We start from the raw sequence: 17,919 nt of genomic DNA on the forward strand, positions 1-17,919 counted from the left end.
GGCAGGATGCATGAAGAAACTGGCAATGCACCAGTGCTGGGAAAAACCTCTTTTTCCATCGCAGACATTCTGGATCCCTCCAAATTTCCCGGGAAACATCAGGAGACGCAGAGGGACGTCACGCGGGAAATCTCAAGTGAGTCTCAGCCGTTCATGTGTTTCAAAAAGTGAAGCGGCACATTAGTGTTGGTTGGTGCGACATGTTTGACTGTAAGTTATGAAACTAAAACATCTTTTTGAAAGTTACAGCATCAAAAATATCAATTTTGTAATCTGCGAATTAAAAATACTACAGAAGAGGGCGCAGTCTGATCACTTTTCTTTTTCACGCGTCTTTTTAGAGATCGGTCATAAAGGGGGGAAAAAATCAAAACAAAACTTATGCTATGTACACTTTTAAACCGTGTTTTTAATGAAACAAATCGATTCTAAGTCAGAATGCGGTAAATAAACTCTCGCAAGTCACGTGGCTGAGGTGGTAACCATAGCAACTGTTTAACGTCCACTGTTTATCGCTAATCAAGCGTTTATCATCTTTATATATATATATTGTTTATTTGCAAAAAGATAACTCAAATTTTTTTTTTCAAAAATGGTTTATTATGCTATCACTTATGTATTTTATTATGCTATCACGTTTTAATAGTTTTATTGTGTTATCTCTGTTTTTTTTAAAGATATTTTTACTTAATCAAAATAACCCAACTGTAGTTTGAGATTAATTGGAATGCACATGATTTCTGAAAATGGTTAAAAACGGAGTTATCTGTTTTTGCAAATTAACTCTTCATATGTATATATATATATATATATATATATATATATATATATATATATATATATATATATATATATATATATATATATATATATATATATATATATATATATATATATATATATATATATATATATATATATATATATATATATATATATATATATATATATATATATATATATATATATATATATATATATATATATATATATATATATATATATATATATATATATATATATATATATATATATATATATATATATATATATATATATATATATATATATATATATATATATATATATATATATATATATATATATATATATATATATATATATATATATATATATATATATATATATATATATATATATATATATATATATATATATATATATATATATATATATATATATATATATATATATATATATATATATATATATATATATATATATATATATATATATATATATATATATATATATATATATATATATATATATATATATATATATATATATATATATATATATATATATATATATATATATATATATATATATATATATATATATATATATATATATATATATATATATATATATATATATATATATATATATATATATATATATATATATATATATATATATATATATATATATATATATATATATATATATATATATATATATATATATATATATATATATATATATATATATATATATATATATATATATATATATATATATATATATATATATATATATATATATATATATATATATATATATATATATATATATATATATATATATATATATATATATATATATATATATATATATATATATATATATATATATATATATATATATATATATATATATATATATATATATATATATATATATAAGGGATAATGTACATCCAGCCGGTTGTTATCTCAGAATAAACCCCTTCAGGCTGATACAAGACCCCTCCGCTCAGGGTCCTGATCACCCTGTCCGGGTTTATTCTGAGATAACAACCGGCTGGATGTACATTATCCCTTATATATATATATATATATATATATTATAATAATATGACAATTTCTTCTTACATTTCAGTTTGTACACGTGCAAATAAAGACAGTGCCAAGACAACTGCATCTGAAAACCCAGCAGATTCAAACATCCCCAGTGTTTCTGGTGCGAAGGGGAAATCGAAGCGCATCCGCACCGCGTTCACACTGGATCAGCTGCGCATCCTGGAGCGAAGCTTCCAGAACAGCCACTATCTCTCGGTGTTTGAGCGCCACTGCATCGCCACGGCCCTCCGTCTCTCCGAAACACAGGTCAAGATCTGGTTTCAGAACCGACGCACCAAATGGAAGAAGGAACAAGACGGTCATGGAGGAGAGGAGCAGAACCATTGCGCAAATCCAGCGTTCACGCAAAACTCATTTATTTATGCGCTGCCTGGACATCACGCAAATCCTGTGCATTATTACACACCACAAACACCGTACCTGAACACACCTTACCATCACCACACCCTCATGATGTTCTGATCTTTGACAGCATGATGAACCGTTATGAACATTTTATTGTCTACTTCTTTTGGGATGAGACCAATAGACTGATCTGAAGAATCAAGAACTTTTTAAATCTGTAAATTAGAACCCTTGAAAGTTCTTGATTTGAAGTTCTTGAAGAATTTCCATTGAAGAAAGTTTAAGGGATGAATGAACACTAGCAATATATTTAATGTAATATTTAACTTTTTTTATAATAATGTCATATTTGTTTTGGGTCATAATATTTATAATGTCTTTAACATTTGTATTTTATACCACCTTTTAAATGTAAGAGGCACAATAAAGTTTATATTTTTAAATTTTTGACTGCTATTATCTTATTTTGCCATTTTGGAAACATAAATGTATATGTTCTCATGAGAGCACCTTAAGATTTGGTTTGGTGCTCACAATGCGCATAGTGTGACCCATTATATATTGTAACTATAAGAAATAAAATAATTAATAAAAGTAATAATAAAAATTAAAAAAGTGTCTGTGCCGGTAGGCTTGTGGGGAGTGCGCAACGTTATGCTACAGGTGTCCCGAGTTCGAATCCCAGCATGAGGACCTTTCCTGATCCCGCCCCCTTCTCTCTCTCCTACTTCACTTCCTGTCACTTTTACTCTGTCCTATCCAGCTTTCTCTTTCCATAAGAGCAGGCGCGGCCATTTGTAAATTCTATGGGTCTAGCGTCCATCCGTGTCCAGCTATTTTTAGCTGTACAAAACAGCTCGTTTTGCTGCTTGATTTTGAAAATTGGTGTGTCTTACCATATCATTTTAATGTATTATCTTATGAGCACACTGGTTTGTAGTGCAAACAGTTTTACCGTTTACTGCACGTTGTTATTCTTCTCATTATTTCCATATAGCGGCTAATGAACCGGAAGTCTTCACCATATGCTTGCTTCCGCGTTGCAGAAAAAGGTGGATAATAATAAAGTCAAACAACACCAAAAATAAATCTTTAAAAAAATTTATAAAAGTATACATTGTTTTATTTTAGTCGCGCATGCGCACCTGCCCACACTCTAAAAATTTATTTTTAGTAGTTGTAAATAAAACAAAGAATACAAGAGTACATTTTTAGTTTAAAATACAATATCAGTCTTTGTACTTCAACGTAGAAAAGAACGTAACTCACAAATGAGTGAATTAAAAGCAGACTGGTTTTCATATGGAGGGCAGAAAGGCCCAAACATCCCAAACAAGACAGACAGGAAATCAATTGATAAGCGCAGAAGTGACTCACGGCTACAGTCTCCTGGCTCATGATGGAAGAAGATGATGAACATGAGCAAACGTTTGAGATTACTCCAAATGAGTCAAACAGGAACACATCTGTCTGTAATTCTGCACATGGATTCGATTAACATCAGATGTCCGCTGGCACGTCAATAAATAGTTGCTTTTTCATGGTTTTGAGAGAACCGTATAGACTATTCTTTTATTTCCACATTCTGAATAAGTTTGCTTCATGCCAGTCTAAGCAGGAATGGAGTCATGAATGTGTTGGTGTCAATAAAAAAAAAATTAGCTCTTCAAGGCAAACATGCTTGACAACCTCTGAAGATTAAAGGGGTCATATGATGCTGCTAAAAAGAACATTATTTTGTGTATTTGGTGTAATGAAATGTGTTTATGCGGTTTAAGGTTCAAAAAACACATTATTTTCCACATACTGTACATTATTGTTTCTCCTCTATGCCCCGCCTTTCTGAAACACGTCTATTTTTACAAAGCTCATCGGTCTGAAAAGCAAGGTGTGCTGTGATTGGCCAGCTATCCAGTGCGTTGTGATTGGCTGAATACCTCAAGCGTGAGACGGAAATGTTACGCCCCTCACCATACTGTGATGCCGTGTCCTGGTGCGAAGAGACAAAAACATTAAAACTCATTATAAACGAGGCATTCATTGCATCTAGTGGGAACATAATTATGGATTATAATGACTTATACTGTATTTTTACGTGTTACGTTGCATTGCGCCGCGTAAACATAAAACCATGTCTGCATTGAAGAAATGACAAACAACAAGCCCTACTCCACACTGCCCAAAAAACTCGCTTTAAATATAAAAAATATAAAATTTTGGGCGCCGTTATGCAAATCTTCCCACATAGTGACGTAGACATGTGGGGGCGTGTTAGAATGAGCCGTTTTAGGTGACTCTTAACTTTTATAAAGAATATCTCTTTGGATTTGAGACTTTAGTCTTTGCAACTTTACAGATCTTCTTTATGCACCAAGAGCTTGTAACACTTCAAAGAGAAAGGAACAATTGAAATCGCATCATATGACCCCTTTAAGAGAAAAAATATGAAGAAAGAACAACTGATAGAGTGTGTTTTTCTAAAACCAGGCCAGATCTGTGCTATTTCTGCAATACTCTCTTCAAAGAAAATAGGCGTTATTTGACTCTGTGGCTTTAGTCCACCAGTGTCGTCTCATTTGCTCAATGAAAAAAAGCTTATAATAAAAGCATTAAAAAAGTCTTGAATAAGTCTGAATAAAACCAGATGTGCTTTACTTAAATATGAACTTCTTTTGATGGCTTTCTAATAGGGGAAAACACACACTGACAGGGTCCGTTTTCCAGTTAGGTCTATATACAGTATATATGCCAATTTTTAACAAACACATTATCCTAAACATTTAATTATTGTAATGGAAAAAAATTAATAAAATAAAAATGTGGCAAACAAGCAAACAAATATATATACAATGTATTATATACAAATTAGTATTAAATATATATATATATATTAATATTAAACATAAATTAGTATTTCTTTCCAGCAAGGAAGCATTCAATCGTTTAAAGGTGACAGTAAAGACATACTGTACATATTGTTACAAAAGATCCTATTTCAAATAAACGCTGTTCTTTTGAACGTTTTATTCATCAAAGAATTCTGAAAAATAAAATGTATCACTTTTTCCACAAAAATATGAAGCAACACAACTGTTTTCTACATTGATAATAATAATCAGAACTGTTTCTTGAGCAGCAGATCAGCATATTATACTGATTTCTGAAGATCATGTGACACAGAAGACTGGAGGAATGATGCTGAAAATTCAGCTTTGAATAAAATAGCCTATATTACAATAGAAAACATCTATTTTAAATTGTAACAATATTTCACCATATTACTGTTTTTAGTGTAATTTGGATCAAATAAATGCAGCCTTGGTGAGCAGAAAATCTTTGGAATGGTTGAAACTGTACTTACGACTCTCTCTCTCTCTCTCTCTCTCAGTCTCCTCCTCTTTTTTTCTGTGGGTTTTGTCCTCCTCCTCACTCACTCAGAGGGGGATGTCAGTGGAATTCCATTCCACTAGAAGAGAGAAAAACAGCCACAAGCCCCATTACATCTGACTTCCACTGATTCCATCTCCAGAAAACTCCAAACATTTGGATGAACTAGTTTTAATAGACAATCTGACGAGTCCCAGCTGACCAGCTTGCTGCACACTTACCACTGGAAAAGACACCATCTCCTAACTGTAGTAGAATTTGGTGTAGAAGATTGCAGAGGACCATGCAGGCACCGAGGGTTCCTCTGTGTGCAACTTTATTTGCCCTGTGCTGGATTTTGACATTGGTTATCAATGACGAGTTGGTTAATGCTGCCAAGCCCAACCAGAGAACAAGGAGCATCCAAAACAGTGAGATTAATTCAAAAAGAGAAGATCTACAGGATGGATTTTCAGAAGACACTCAGATGGATGAGCCTGGAGCAGAAGAGATGGTTGAAAAACAAAAACCAAAGGGTAAAAAGACACCTGAGGAGCTATTAGCTGGTAAGTTGCTTCATAAAATGCTGAACGTTCAGTAGAATAAGACATTTAGACTGTATGTAATGAGGTTTTCGGTGGTTGCAGCCCAGTTTCATGTAGGAGAAGATGGCTGTGCTTTGTCATGATGACAGATAGCTGGCTCCTTTGAGGTTATGCAACTTTTTTAGCGAAACCATGACTGGTCAGTCCACTGACACACTTTCTGCTGCTGTTTTTTTTTTCTTTTTGTCTTTCGTCTGGAAAAAACCGTGATGAAGGAGGCATGTGGGAATGAAATTACAGTTTTGGGCTAGGAAAGGGTTGAATGAGAATCACAGATGGTTTTTGAAAACATTACGGGTCTTGAATACGAAAACAAAACTTCTACATGCTTCTCTCCGTTTTGCTCATGTCAGAGTCATGTGAGGTTTGGGAAACAGGAAGAGAGACGGAGCCAACATTTGGTTTGAATTGAAACACCCACTTAAATCTGATCTGTTTGAGACGGCCATGTGTGTGTGACAGCTCTCCTTCAGTCGCATGGCTTGAAACTCATCAACAGAAGGAAGTTACACAGCATCCTGAGGGAGATTTCATTGCTCTTTTGTAGCTCGGAAGATCTCAATTATCTTGCATTGAAGTATCAACTTTGTCTCAGATGTTTCTCCTGAAATTTCTGAGCCAACTTGTCGTACAGTACAAGTATAAAGCTGTAAAACGAATGTGGAGCAGCTCAACATATCTTATTTGAGACACTGACACATTACTGCCTGTTTTTCTCAGAAGCAAAAGTATAAAGTTTCCTTTTTCAGTATTTATTTACATGTAGTCTAGAAAAAAATGAAAGATCTTTCAGTAACTCTGTGCTGACAGTAAGCCTTTAAACATAAGCTTGTGTAGTAATTCATCCACGCTCTGGATTTAATCAGATAGTATTTCAAGCGTTCAGAGTGGTTTCAGCAGTTTATGACAGCTGTAAAACTTTATAAAAGCTTTGATTTGTTAAATGTGAACAACTATGAGTTTGACATAAAGCCGTCGTCTAAATAGGCAATTCCAACATGTTAGTGTGACTTCTTTATGTGAAGATAAAACAGCGCCTATACAAAAGAAAAGCACAAATTAGACTTCTTTTACAGTGACATGCGAAAGTTTGGGAACCCCTTGCAGAATCTGTGAAATTGTGAATCATTTTAACAAAATAAGAGAGATCATACAAAATGCATGCTATTTTTTATTTAGTAAAAGTATATTTCAGCAAAATAAAAAAATTGGGACATGTTTTCCTGTTTTTCTTCAATTTACCTTGATCTTCAAATTCAAAAAGTTTGCGGCTCTTAATGCATCGTGTTTCCTTCTGGAGCATCAGTGGATGTTTGAACCTTTTTTAATAGTTGTGTTTGAGTCCCTCAGTTGTCCTCAGAGTGAAAAGATGGATCTCAAAATCATACAGTCACTGCTGGAAAGGGTTCAAATATGCAAAAGATGCTGGAAAACTGAAGAATCTGCAGGAGCTGGAGGATTTTTCTGAAGAACAGTGCTCAGTTTAACAACAGTTTAACTGTTCAGAACAAACAAGGGACTCATGAACAAGCATCACAAAACACACAAACAGTCGAGGATCATCCAGGTAACCACACACAGTGTTAAGAACCAAGGGTTCCCAAACTTTTGAATGGGGTTATTTTAATAATTTCAGCTATTATTTTGTCTTGTGGACTAAATGTAAACATCTTTTATGTAAACTATCTTACTCAGGACAGTACTAAATAAAAAATAACAGGCATTTTGTATGATCTCTCTTATTTTGTTAAAAGTATTCACATTTTCACAGATTCTGCAAGGGGTTCCCAAACTTTCGCATGCCACTGTATATCTCGGTTGTATTTGTTTACCTTTATCCCACGGACTTTTGGGAGAGAGATCTGAGTAACATTTTCCTTTTTATGGAAAAGTATCATATCTTTTAACATGCATTCACAAATAAAGACAAATATAGCTGAAACATTGACCTTGTTTGTTTTTCAGCAGGACTTTTCCTTAGAGCCTTCATCTACTGCTGTAATTCATTCGTTTAATGTTAACGTTCTTCCGTAATTTTTGGACAGTTTTCTGTGAACTAAGGGTATAGAAAAACAACCCAAACTTGCATGACAGTAGTTATCATTCCCTCATTTATTGTCTAGCCAAGGCAAAGAAGGCGGCTGAGAAGGAAGCCAAAGCCAAGAAACCGAAGCCCACAAAAAAAACCAAACCCCCAAAACCAACAAAGAAACCCAAGGCCACCAAGAAACCCAAGCCTCCAAAACCCACCAAAAAGCCGAAAGCACCAAAACCCACCACAACACCAACGACTAGAGCAACTAAACCAACCAGAAAGTCAACCATGGAGGAAGAGGAGGAGAAACTGCTGCTGGAGCTGGGATGGGACACGTGTATGTTTACACAATCTTCAACACATTATTATTTTAAAGTAAATGCTATTGTGGTCTTTAAAAGTCTTTAAATACAGTGTCTGTGCTCAGTATTTCCAACAGAGCCAAAGGAAACGGAGATTGAGAAACCCATTGGCCCAGATCATGGTATGACAACAAATACAACACAACACACTTACAATTAAAACTTTGAGCTCATTTTAGATCTTGAAATCTTCTGAACTTTTTGCAAACACAGACTGAGAGTTAGACCCCTAATTATAAGTCATTGGTTGACCGACTTCCTGAGGAGTGTGAACACTGGCAAAAAAAAAATCCCACACACTTACATTAAAGAAGGGACCTGAGACCAGATCTTGAGCGTGAAGAAGAAGCCATCACCTAGAAATCCTTAGCATAATGATAGTGCAGAAATGACACACTTTACCTTTAATTAGATTGTAAAAACTAAATTGTAAAAACTGAATTAGCAGACTTGGGTTGTTGTGTACAGAACACATTAAGGCTGGAATACGTTACATGACTTTTAAAACAGATTTTAAAACACTAGGTATACACTTACATGTTTACAGAGGAAAAACAAACCATTAAAAAAAATTATATGTTGTAAAATCGCCCCAAAATATAAAACACGTTTGATCTCCTCCGATTGGATGGAATGATAGCCTGAAGCTTAAAAATCAGAGTCCGTGCCCATCATCCACTACGTGATTTTCTGTAGGTATCAATATGCAAACTGGCTATTGACTTTCGTGAACTACAAGCATCAACTAATCGGGACAAAAATCTGTACATACAAATATCGTATTCCAGCCTTTTAGCTGCCGTTTTCTTATCAAAACATTGCTATTCACACGGTCTCTTTGGTTTCTTTCTTTGGTTTTTAACGTACAGTAGACGTCCACAGCAAGAAAGATGCCGTTACACCACCTACAATCAAAGAGCACGATCCAGATTACTGGGACGCACAACGTACGTTTGTAGCGGCATACACACACTCCTAAAAAGGTTCTTTATTGGCATCTCTGGCTTCATGAGGAACATTTTTTTTTAAATCCATTGAACTTTTCTAATGCACTAGACCAAGGTTCCTCAAATCTTGCCCTGGAGGGTCAATGCGCTGCAGAGTTTAGCTCCAATCCTGATCAAACTGGACTACCTGTGATTTTCTAATGAGCCTGAAGACATTGGTTAGCATGCTCAGGTGTGTTTGATTAGGGTTAGAGCTAAACTCTGCAGGAAAGTGGATCTCGTGGGCCAGATTTGAGGATCCCTGCACTAGACCTTATCAAAGTCCCTTTAAGACAGGGGTGTCCAACCCTGCTCCTGGAGAGCTACCTTCCTGCAGACTTTAGTTCCAACCCTGCTCCAGCACACCTGTCTGTAATTATCAAGCAACCCTGAACACCTTGATTAGCTGGTTCAGGTGTGTTTGATTGGAGTTAGAGCTGAAATCTGCAGGATGGTAGCTCTCCAGGAGCAGGGTTGGACACCCCTGCTTTAAGACAAGTCATGTCACTCGGTGGCCATCTTTGAAACGCCTCTCGGGCATGCAAGTGCAAGTCCTATCTCTTTGAATGGGGAAACATCAAATTCTCCAAAACTGTTCACTAAGCTTACGATTAAATTTCATATTTGAAATCACCAAAGAAATCTGACAACAACTGTGCCATAAATGTTGTTTCTTTTGCTCAAATAGTGTTATAAAAAGCTTATTTTTCAGGCTAGATCAGCCAGTGCGCATGCGCAGTCCTAAGCGCACGTCGTTTACGCAGTCATTTACGGATTTCTCAGCAGCGGAAGTCGTCATAGTTGGTTAAACTTCGAGGCCAGTGAATAGGAGAGTACCGCAAATATATTTTTGGCATTCCCATTTGCTCAAATAGCAAAAGAAAAACTCCACGATAGTGTTTTTATGACTTTCAATCAAAGGAAACAAATTGAGAGAGCAGTCAGAAGAGACAACGATGTCAAATTTATTTTACATTTCTGCTAAATTACTAAATAAAAAAATAAATAAAAATACAAATTTACCACCGTCCCTCCCATAGATGCTGCACTAGAAACACTGTTAGCGTTAACTATTTTTTTATTTAATTTTTTTGTAATTTGATGCAAAGGTGATATAATACAAAGTATAGCGTTATAAATGTACATACATGTTTAAAAAAAATCTCAATTTAAAAAACTTTCGAGGATTTACGATGCTAATGACCATCGAAATTCAAAATATCAATTTAGTCAGTCTGGAGCCCTGGAAGACTACAGTCAATTACACTTTTATTTAATTGCCTTATCTTGGCATTGTAAGCATATGATTTAAAAACATTTTAATATAAAATTATTCGTGGAACATTTTATACATCCGTGGGAACCACTGCTTTAGGTTAATGTTCTTCACAGTAAGGAAAAAAGTTATTTTATAAGATTTTGACTGAAAGGTTCTTTTGGTATCACTGTGAAAACACCCTTTTGGATCATTTGTTTTTAAGAATGTAGAATCAGATTCTCAAAATACCACTAATAATAAACTTTTACCACCTGACAGATGAAGTTCCAGAACCCGACCTCATCCCTAAAGTCAAGGAGCCGGCTAGCACTGATGACCCAAGTATATACTTACCAATCCCAGGTAATTAAGAGCCAATTTACACCAGAAAAGTCTGGGAGAGATGACACTTGTAACAAAACAAGGCACCGAACCCCCAACTGCTCCCCGGGCGCCGCAGCAAAAAATGGCTGCCCACTGCTCCGGGTGTGTGTTCACGGTGTGTGTGTGTTCACTGCTGTGTGTGTGCACTTTGGATGGGTAAATGCAGAGCACTAATTCCGAGTATGGGTCACCATACTTGGCCACATGTCACTTCACTTTAAAAAAAAGAAAAAAAACGGCCACGTTACAAAACACTTTATCACGGTGTGGAGTTTTGCACCCATAAACATTCAGACAAAATAAAAAGCTGATTTTACATGCAATTTCGTTTATGCACTAAGGTGAGAATGCAAAACAAAATGAGCAAGAAATGCAATGCAAATAAATAACATGTCATGTTCTCTTTCAATCACATTTGTCAAATAAATGTATTTTTCTCCATCTAGAGGAATCCACTACCACTCCTCGAACAGTTGCCCCTTGGTATGAGGAATACGATTATTCTGACTGTACGTCTGCACCATTTCAATCTTTTATATTAAATCGGCTTTATCAAACAGCTTGAATCTGTCATTTTGGATGCTTAGTATATTTTTATCCTAATTTGCTTTTTTCTGAAAATTTAGTGGCGGCAAAGAAGCTGGAGGAAGAGCTGGAAAAAGCAAGAAAGGCCAAAGAGGAGAAGGGTGTGTAAATCAATGTAATGTTTGTTCAAATGAAAGAGAATGTGCTTTTATTGCATGCGTGCTGTAGGCAGTGGCCAGCTTTTGGGTGGTCTGCAGTAAACGAGATGTAGTGAAAAATGCCTTTTGATTTATTACATAGAAAGCATTTAGCTGTTCGGTTAGTGTTTTTGTAAAAGATTTACTATGACCAAAAAAAGAAAAATCAGCAATGCATGACTATGAACATGTAAAAATGTAAATAATGCAAAACAGTTTGTTTGTTTGTAGTTTGGGTGAAATCCCAAATATGTTCATAATTCACCCAATTATATGATAATTATAAGCAGGATATATTCATAAAAAAATGGAAAAGTATTTTTTTTATGCATATTTACCTCTCTTTATCTTCAGTGGGGGTTTTTTGCACTGGAAAACTTGACCAAACTCAAGTTTGTTTGTTTATTTTTTCTAACCATATTTAGCTCTATAAAGCAACCGTGCTAGAATTTATTTAATTTAATTGATTTATAATAAGGCTTTGGCAGTTACTTGACAGATATTTCTTGTTTTTTACAGGAAAATTAGACACAAATACATGTTTTTTTTAGCACACTTAGAGTTGTGCTGGCATTTATTGAATAGATTTATTACGAAACAAGGCTAAAAACAACTGAAAATGACCTGTTTCAACTATTTCATTCCCTTACACAGCGGAAAAACTACAGAAGATGTGGGAAGAGGAGGAGGAGGAGAAGAGAAAGCAGACGGTTCCTCGTGCCGAGCCAAAGAGTGAGTATTTCTGGAAAACAGCCACAAATCACATTATAATCAGAGCAGAAACACACGGTCTCTTAGAGAACTGGGTATTTGTGAGCGCACAGTTGGTATTCTGTGAGTCCAGTGAACAAACTCTGAGCCTAAGGCAGTAAATGTCAGCGCCGACATGTTCTTCCCCCACAAAGGTTTAGGTTTCCAGCTGGAGTTCGGCTTTTTGGACTGGAACTGCTGCTGGCTCCAGCTTCAGTCTTTGTTGAGCACAAATGGTTTTCCTCTGTAAAAAATGAAAGACAGTCAGTGTCTAAAATACAACCACTCAGAGAGAGCTGTCAGTGCTCTTATCCCAGGATTTAAGAGGCTTTAAGAAAGAATGACACAGTATTTCCTGTCTTTTAGAGTGTCCTCCTCTTGGCATGGAGTCTCATCGAGTGGAGGACGATCAGATACTGGCATCTTCTATGTCTCATCATGGATATTCGGCTCTGAGAGGACGTCTGAACATGCAGGTACATAAACAATCAGACCACATTAAAGTTTCATAATAATTCAGATGTTGCATATTGATAATAGCTGTGCCAAAAAGTAAATAAATAATTTAATTTATCGTTTGTTTATGATTTAACGCCATGCGAGCTACCGCAGCTATAATTATGGCGAGATCGAGGTTAGTTAAGTTAAATTAAGTTTTAAAATTTGATCTTAGATAAAAATTCTAAAACTAAATCTGGCCCTACTTCATTAAAAATCGATCCATAAAAGTCAACAGAAAAATAAAGAGTTCTGACAGACTTTAAACTATTACAATCCATCAAAATATGCTTCAAATGTAATGGATTGTGGCACAAAGAACATAAAGGAGGATCTTCACCCGCCAACAGAAAACTGTGTTAGTCTGGAATGTCCTATTCGACACCGAGTGTAGACAATAAGGGCACAACATTTTACACCAACTACAGGATTTATTTTGTATAGTTTGTTTGTTGTACATTTATAATTTAATTTATTAATTAAAAAAAGAATAAAAGAGCAACTATGCTTAAAAATACTCCAATGCTTTATTACTTATTATGATATTTGTTCACCTTGTTCTAGTAGGTACAACGATCTGAACTAGAATTAAAATTAAGATACATTTATCTGAGGGAAAATTATTTATCAAAGCGAAATAATAAACAGGATTATTTAATAATTCAATCACAACAGATTATTTCCAAATTGACTATAGTGCTTCTGAGAGCAGCTAAGTAAGACATTGAGCTGTGCTGCTCATATGAGCAACGCTAGCTCAAGTCTGGCTTGCGTCATTTTCTGATCTCCCCTCCTCATAACTTGAGGGAATATCTGTATATGAATGCATGAAAAAAAAAAAGATTTTGAAGTAGGGCTGTGCAAAAAATCGAATGCGATTTTCACGCGCATCTCGTCAGTAAAGCCGCTTCTATGATTAGTAGTAAATCTCTAGCACGTGCTTTCAGATGGAGCGGCATTTACTACACAGAGCCGTAGTTCACTGACAAGCTATGCAAAATCGCAGGCGATTCATTGCCGATTATGAACGTGGTTTCCATCTGAAAGCACGTGCTGGAGATTTACTACTAATCACAGAAGCGGCTTTGCTGACGAGATGCGCGTGAAAATCGCATTTGATTTTTTTGCACAGCCCTATTTTGACGTGATCACCTGTTTCCAGAGTTCAGCTGATGAGGACGATGTTTACGGCGGTGCGTGGTGTGCTGATACGGAGGAAAAGGAGCACTGGTTTCAGGTGAACGCCCGTCGAGAGGTGGAGTTCACCGGCATCATCACGCAGGGCAGGAGCTCAGATACACAGTAAGACATCACTTAAAACATTTGGAATCTTTCTGATCGCAAGAAAGAAAATGAGACGCCTAAACTGGCAAATCATTCTCTCTTCTAGTGATGACTTCGTGTCATCGTATTTTGTGGCCTTCAGTAACGACAGTCGTGATTGGACGGTGCTTCATGATGGTTACGCTGAGTGGGTCAGTTCACATATACTTTGTTAAAACAGCATAAATCTACAGCGGTGGCCAAAATGATTAGAACACTAGTATTTCCAGCAGCTAGAAATGGTTTTAAGTCAGTTATTTCTATCTTTTGCTGTAGTGTGTCAGTAGGAAATATCAGTTTACATTTCCAAACATTCATTTAGCCATTAATTGTAATAATCCAGTGAGGTTTTTGTCTGACAGCCAGTGCTGCACACAGAGATCTGATCTGATCATCATCAGTCTGTCTGGACTGACGTGAAGAAACAGAACAAACTGAGACTAAATCCAGAAGAACCGTGCCAACGTCTCCAAGACGCTTCAAGAAATCTGTTAAAACTTTTAGGCACTTGTTGCCGTAAAATGAGGATGCTGTCAAAAATAATGTCATAAATAGATTTTCTTAATCAATTCACTTCTATTAACTAAATTAAATCAACATTTGGTGTGAGCATCCTTTGCAGTTAAAGCAGCTTTTGCTCAAGGAGCACTTGAGCAGAGTTTTTCAGGAAGCTTTGCAGGTAGGTTTCTTGAAGCATCTTGGAGACGTTTTTTCACAGTTCTTCTGGATTGAGTCTGTCTCAGTTTGTTCTGTTTCTTCATGTCACTCCAGACAGACTGATGATGATCAGATCAGATCTCTGTGTGCAGCACTGGCTGTCAGACAAAAATCTCACTGCATTATTACAATTAATGGCTAACTGAATGTTTGGAAATGTAAACTGATATTTCCTACTGACACACTACAGCAAAAGATAGAAATAACTGACTTAAAACCATTTTTTTAGCTGGAGAAAATACTAGTGTTCTAATAATTTTGGCCACCACTGTCAATTATAATCAAGCATCATGCATACATAAAACATTTTGAGATTTTTACTAGTTTTAATACTTGTTTTTGGTCAAATCCTGTTGTTGTTTTTATTTTATTCTACAGCTCTTTTATGGGAATGTGGATAAAGACACTCCAGTAATGACAGAGTTCTCTTATCCAGTTGTAGCGCGTTACATCCGTATCCTCCCGCAGAGCTGGAACGGCAGCCTGTGTATGAGGCTGGAGGTGCTCGGCTGCCCATTACCCAGTAAGCACTGCGGCTCTCACAAGTCATAATTATGCGAAATTACATACTAATTCATAAGCATGACATAAAAAGTAAGTTATGACATACTAAGTCATGAGACAAGAAGTTGAAATTGACATACTATGTCAAAATTATGACAGTCAAAATGATCAGAAAAAAATTGACTTTTTATTTCTTTTAATCTCATAATTTTGATTCATCATGATTTAGACTTTATTTTGACATTTTATTACAAAATTATGTAATTTTAGGTCATAATTTTGACTTTTTAATGCCAGAATTTTTGTTTTCTTTCATAATTACGACATTTTAATGTCATGATTATGATGTACCAGCGCATTAGTTTTTCTTATGGGTCTCCATATCTAAGTCATATTTTAAAAAATGAAAATATTGGTCATTTTTAAACACATTTGTAATCATATTTTTGTCACATAAGTCTAATAGCTCAAATGATTCTCTCTTCCCAGCTAATTATCCAACCGAGAACGATGTTCCACCGACGGATGATCTCGATTACAGGCATCACAACTACAAAGAGATGAGACAGGTGAGACGTTTACAGCCACACAGGTATTCTCAAGGTCACTGGGGTCAACGCTGAGGTTCAGCAGCACGTCAAAACACGTCCAGCGTGAAGGTTGAACTCTATTTTGTGACTCTTTTGTGGTCTTGTTGAAAAGCTGCCGTCCTACGAGAGTTTTCATGTGTATATGTGTGTATAAACAGATGATGAAGGTGATCAACGAAGAATGTCCCAACATCACCAGAATATACAACATCGGAAAAAGCTCTCAAGGGCTGAAGATGTACGCAATGGAGATCTCAGACAACCCTGGAGAACATGAGACAGGTAGTTTCCAAGAGGGCTAGATCAATCAACCAGACCAAAAACTGCGACTTTAAAGAAAATGAGTCTTCTTAAAAAATTCTAAATCAGTCTAGAATGGGGGCAAAAATGCTTCTATTTTACATTTTTCTAATTTAAGAATACATTAATACATTCATTACACACATATTTAGCTTAACAATTAAAGTTAAAAGTTCCCATATTTTCAATGTGGTCTCAACACTTTTGCACCTCAGTGTGTACAAATACAGTATTGTATTAGGCCAGTTGTTTTGAAAATGTTAGTTTGCTAAGTTTTATATCAATTTAAACTAATCAGTCAACCCTTGTTTTTATAAGGTGAGCCGGAATTCCGTTACACAGCAGGGCTTCATGGGAACGAAGTTCTGGGCAGGGAACTTTTGCTGCTCTTGATGCAGTTCCTCTGTAAGGAATACAATGATGACAATCCACGAGTGCGCCGCCTTGTGGGGAGCATACGCATCCATCTAGTGCCCTCACTGAACCCTGATGCCTATGAGCTGGCCTATGAGATGGTGAGACACACTTTTCAAACAAACATTCCCTGTTCTCCGCCCATGACATTTCTGTTTATCATGTGAGTCATTGTTTATTTGGGCGGATGCTCGTTTGTCTAGGGCTCTGAGATGGGGAACTGGGCTTTGGGCCACTGGACAGAGGAGGGATACGATATTTTCCAGAACTTCCCAGACCTGAACAGTATTCTGTGGGGTGCGGAGGACAGGGGATGGGTGCCACGGGTCGTTCCCAATCACCACGTTCCCATTCCTGAGAATTTTCTTAATGGCTCTGTGAGTAAAATGTTTTAAGGAGTTATGTTTTATGGAGCCGATAAAGGGACATGTTGATGGTGAAGAAAAGTAATAATAAGATGGGAGGAAAAATATGCATTCTCTCGCAAAAATGAACACAGATTTTCCCAGAGGAACACAAATGTTTTGGAGGCAAAATCAGAGTTTTTGTAAGTGGATGCAAAGTTTTTGGGTAAACGCAATGGTTTTTTGAGAGAACACAAAAATTTTGCAAGTGAAAGCAGATGTTTTGCGAATGAACGCAAAGTTTCTTTGGGAACGCAATAGTTTTGGCGAGAGAACGCAAATGTTTTTGAGGCAAATGAAGATGTTTTGCAAGAGAATGCAAAGTTTTCGGGGGAATGCAAAAGTTTTGCGAGAGAACGTAAATGTTTTTGAGGCAAATGAAGATGTTTTGCAAGAGAATGCAAAGTTTTCGGGGGAATGCAAAAGTTTTGCGAGAGAACGTAAATGTTTTTGAGGCAAATGAAGATGTT

At 35.7% G+C, this 17,919-nt stretch overlaps 2 protein-coding genes across 2 annotated transcripts in view; both read left to right on the forward strand.

Annotated features, from left to right (window-relative positions):
• pnx (posterior neuron-specific homeobox) lies at positions 1-2,348 on the forward strand. Its single transcript, XM_016262187.1, has 2 exons — positions 1-149; positions 1,931-2,348. The coding sequence occupies exons 1-2, from the start codon at positions 7-9 to the stop codon at positions 2,346-2,348; spliced, it is 561 nt and encodes a 186-aa protein (XP_016117673.1). The 5' UTR covers positions 1-6.
• A 3,311-nt stretch (positions 2,349-5,659) lies between these two features.
• LOC107575868 (adipocyte enhancer-binding protein 1-like) overlaps positions 5,660-17,919 on the forward strand; it is a gene marked incomplete at its 3' end in the record, with an annotated part of 13,132 nt that continues 872 nt past the window's right edge. Inside the window, exons 1-16 of the mRNA XM_016262186.1 lie at positions 5,660-6,163; positions 8,326-8,574; positions 8,665-8,721; positions 9,469-9,546; positions 11,123-11,206; positions 11,674-11,736; positions 11,854-11,913; positions 12,604-12,681; positions 13,066-13,175; positions 14,360-14,499; positions 14,588-14,672; positions 15,616-15,760; positions 16,231-16,310; positions 16,490-16,613; positions 16,950-17,146; positions 17,249-17,422. Of these exons, the coding sequence (XP_016117672.1) occupies positions 5,902-6,163; positions 8,326-8,574; positions 8,665-8,721; positions 9,469-9,546; positions 11,123-11,206; positions 11,674-11,736; positions 11,854-11,913; positions 12,604-12,681; positions 13,066-13,175; positions 14,360-14,499; positions 14,588-14,672; positions 15,616-15,760; positions 16,231-16,310; positions 16,490-16,613; positions 16,950-17,146; positions 17,249-17,422 (1,986 nt within the window). The remainder of the gene's footprint in view (positions 6,164-8,325; positions 8,575-8,664; positions 8,722-9,468; positions 9,547-11,122; positions 11,207-11,673; positions 11,737-11,853; positions 11,914-12,603; positions 12,682-13,065; positions 13,176-14,359; positions 14,500-14,587; positions 14,673-15,615; positions 15,761-16,230; positions 16,311-16,489; positions 16,614-16,949; positions 17,147-17,248; positions 17,423-17,919) is intronic.

The sequence above is a fragment of the Sinocyclocheilus grahami genome, unplaced genomic scaffold, assembly GCF_001515645.1.
Source record: "Sinocyclocheilus grahami isolate Dianchi unplaced genomic scaffold, SAMN03320097.WGS_v1.1 scaffold2967.1, whole genome shotgun sequence".
NCBI classification, from domain to species: domain Eukaryota; kingdom Metazoa; phylum Chordata; class Actinopteri; order Cypriniformes; family Cyprinidae; genus Sinocyclocheilus; species Sinocyclocheilus grahami.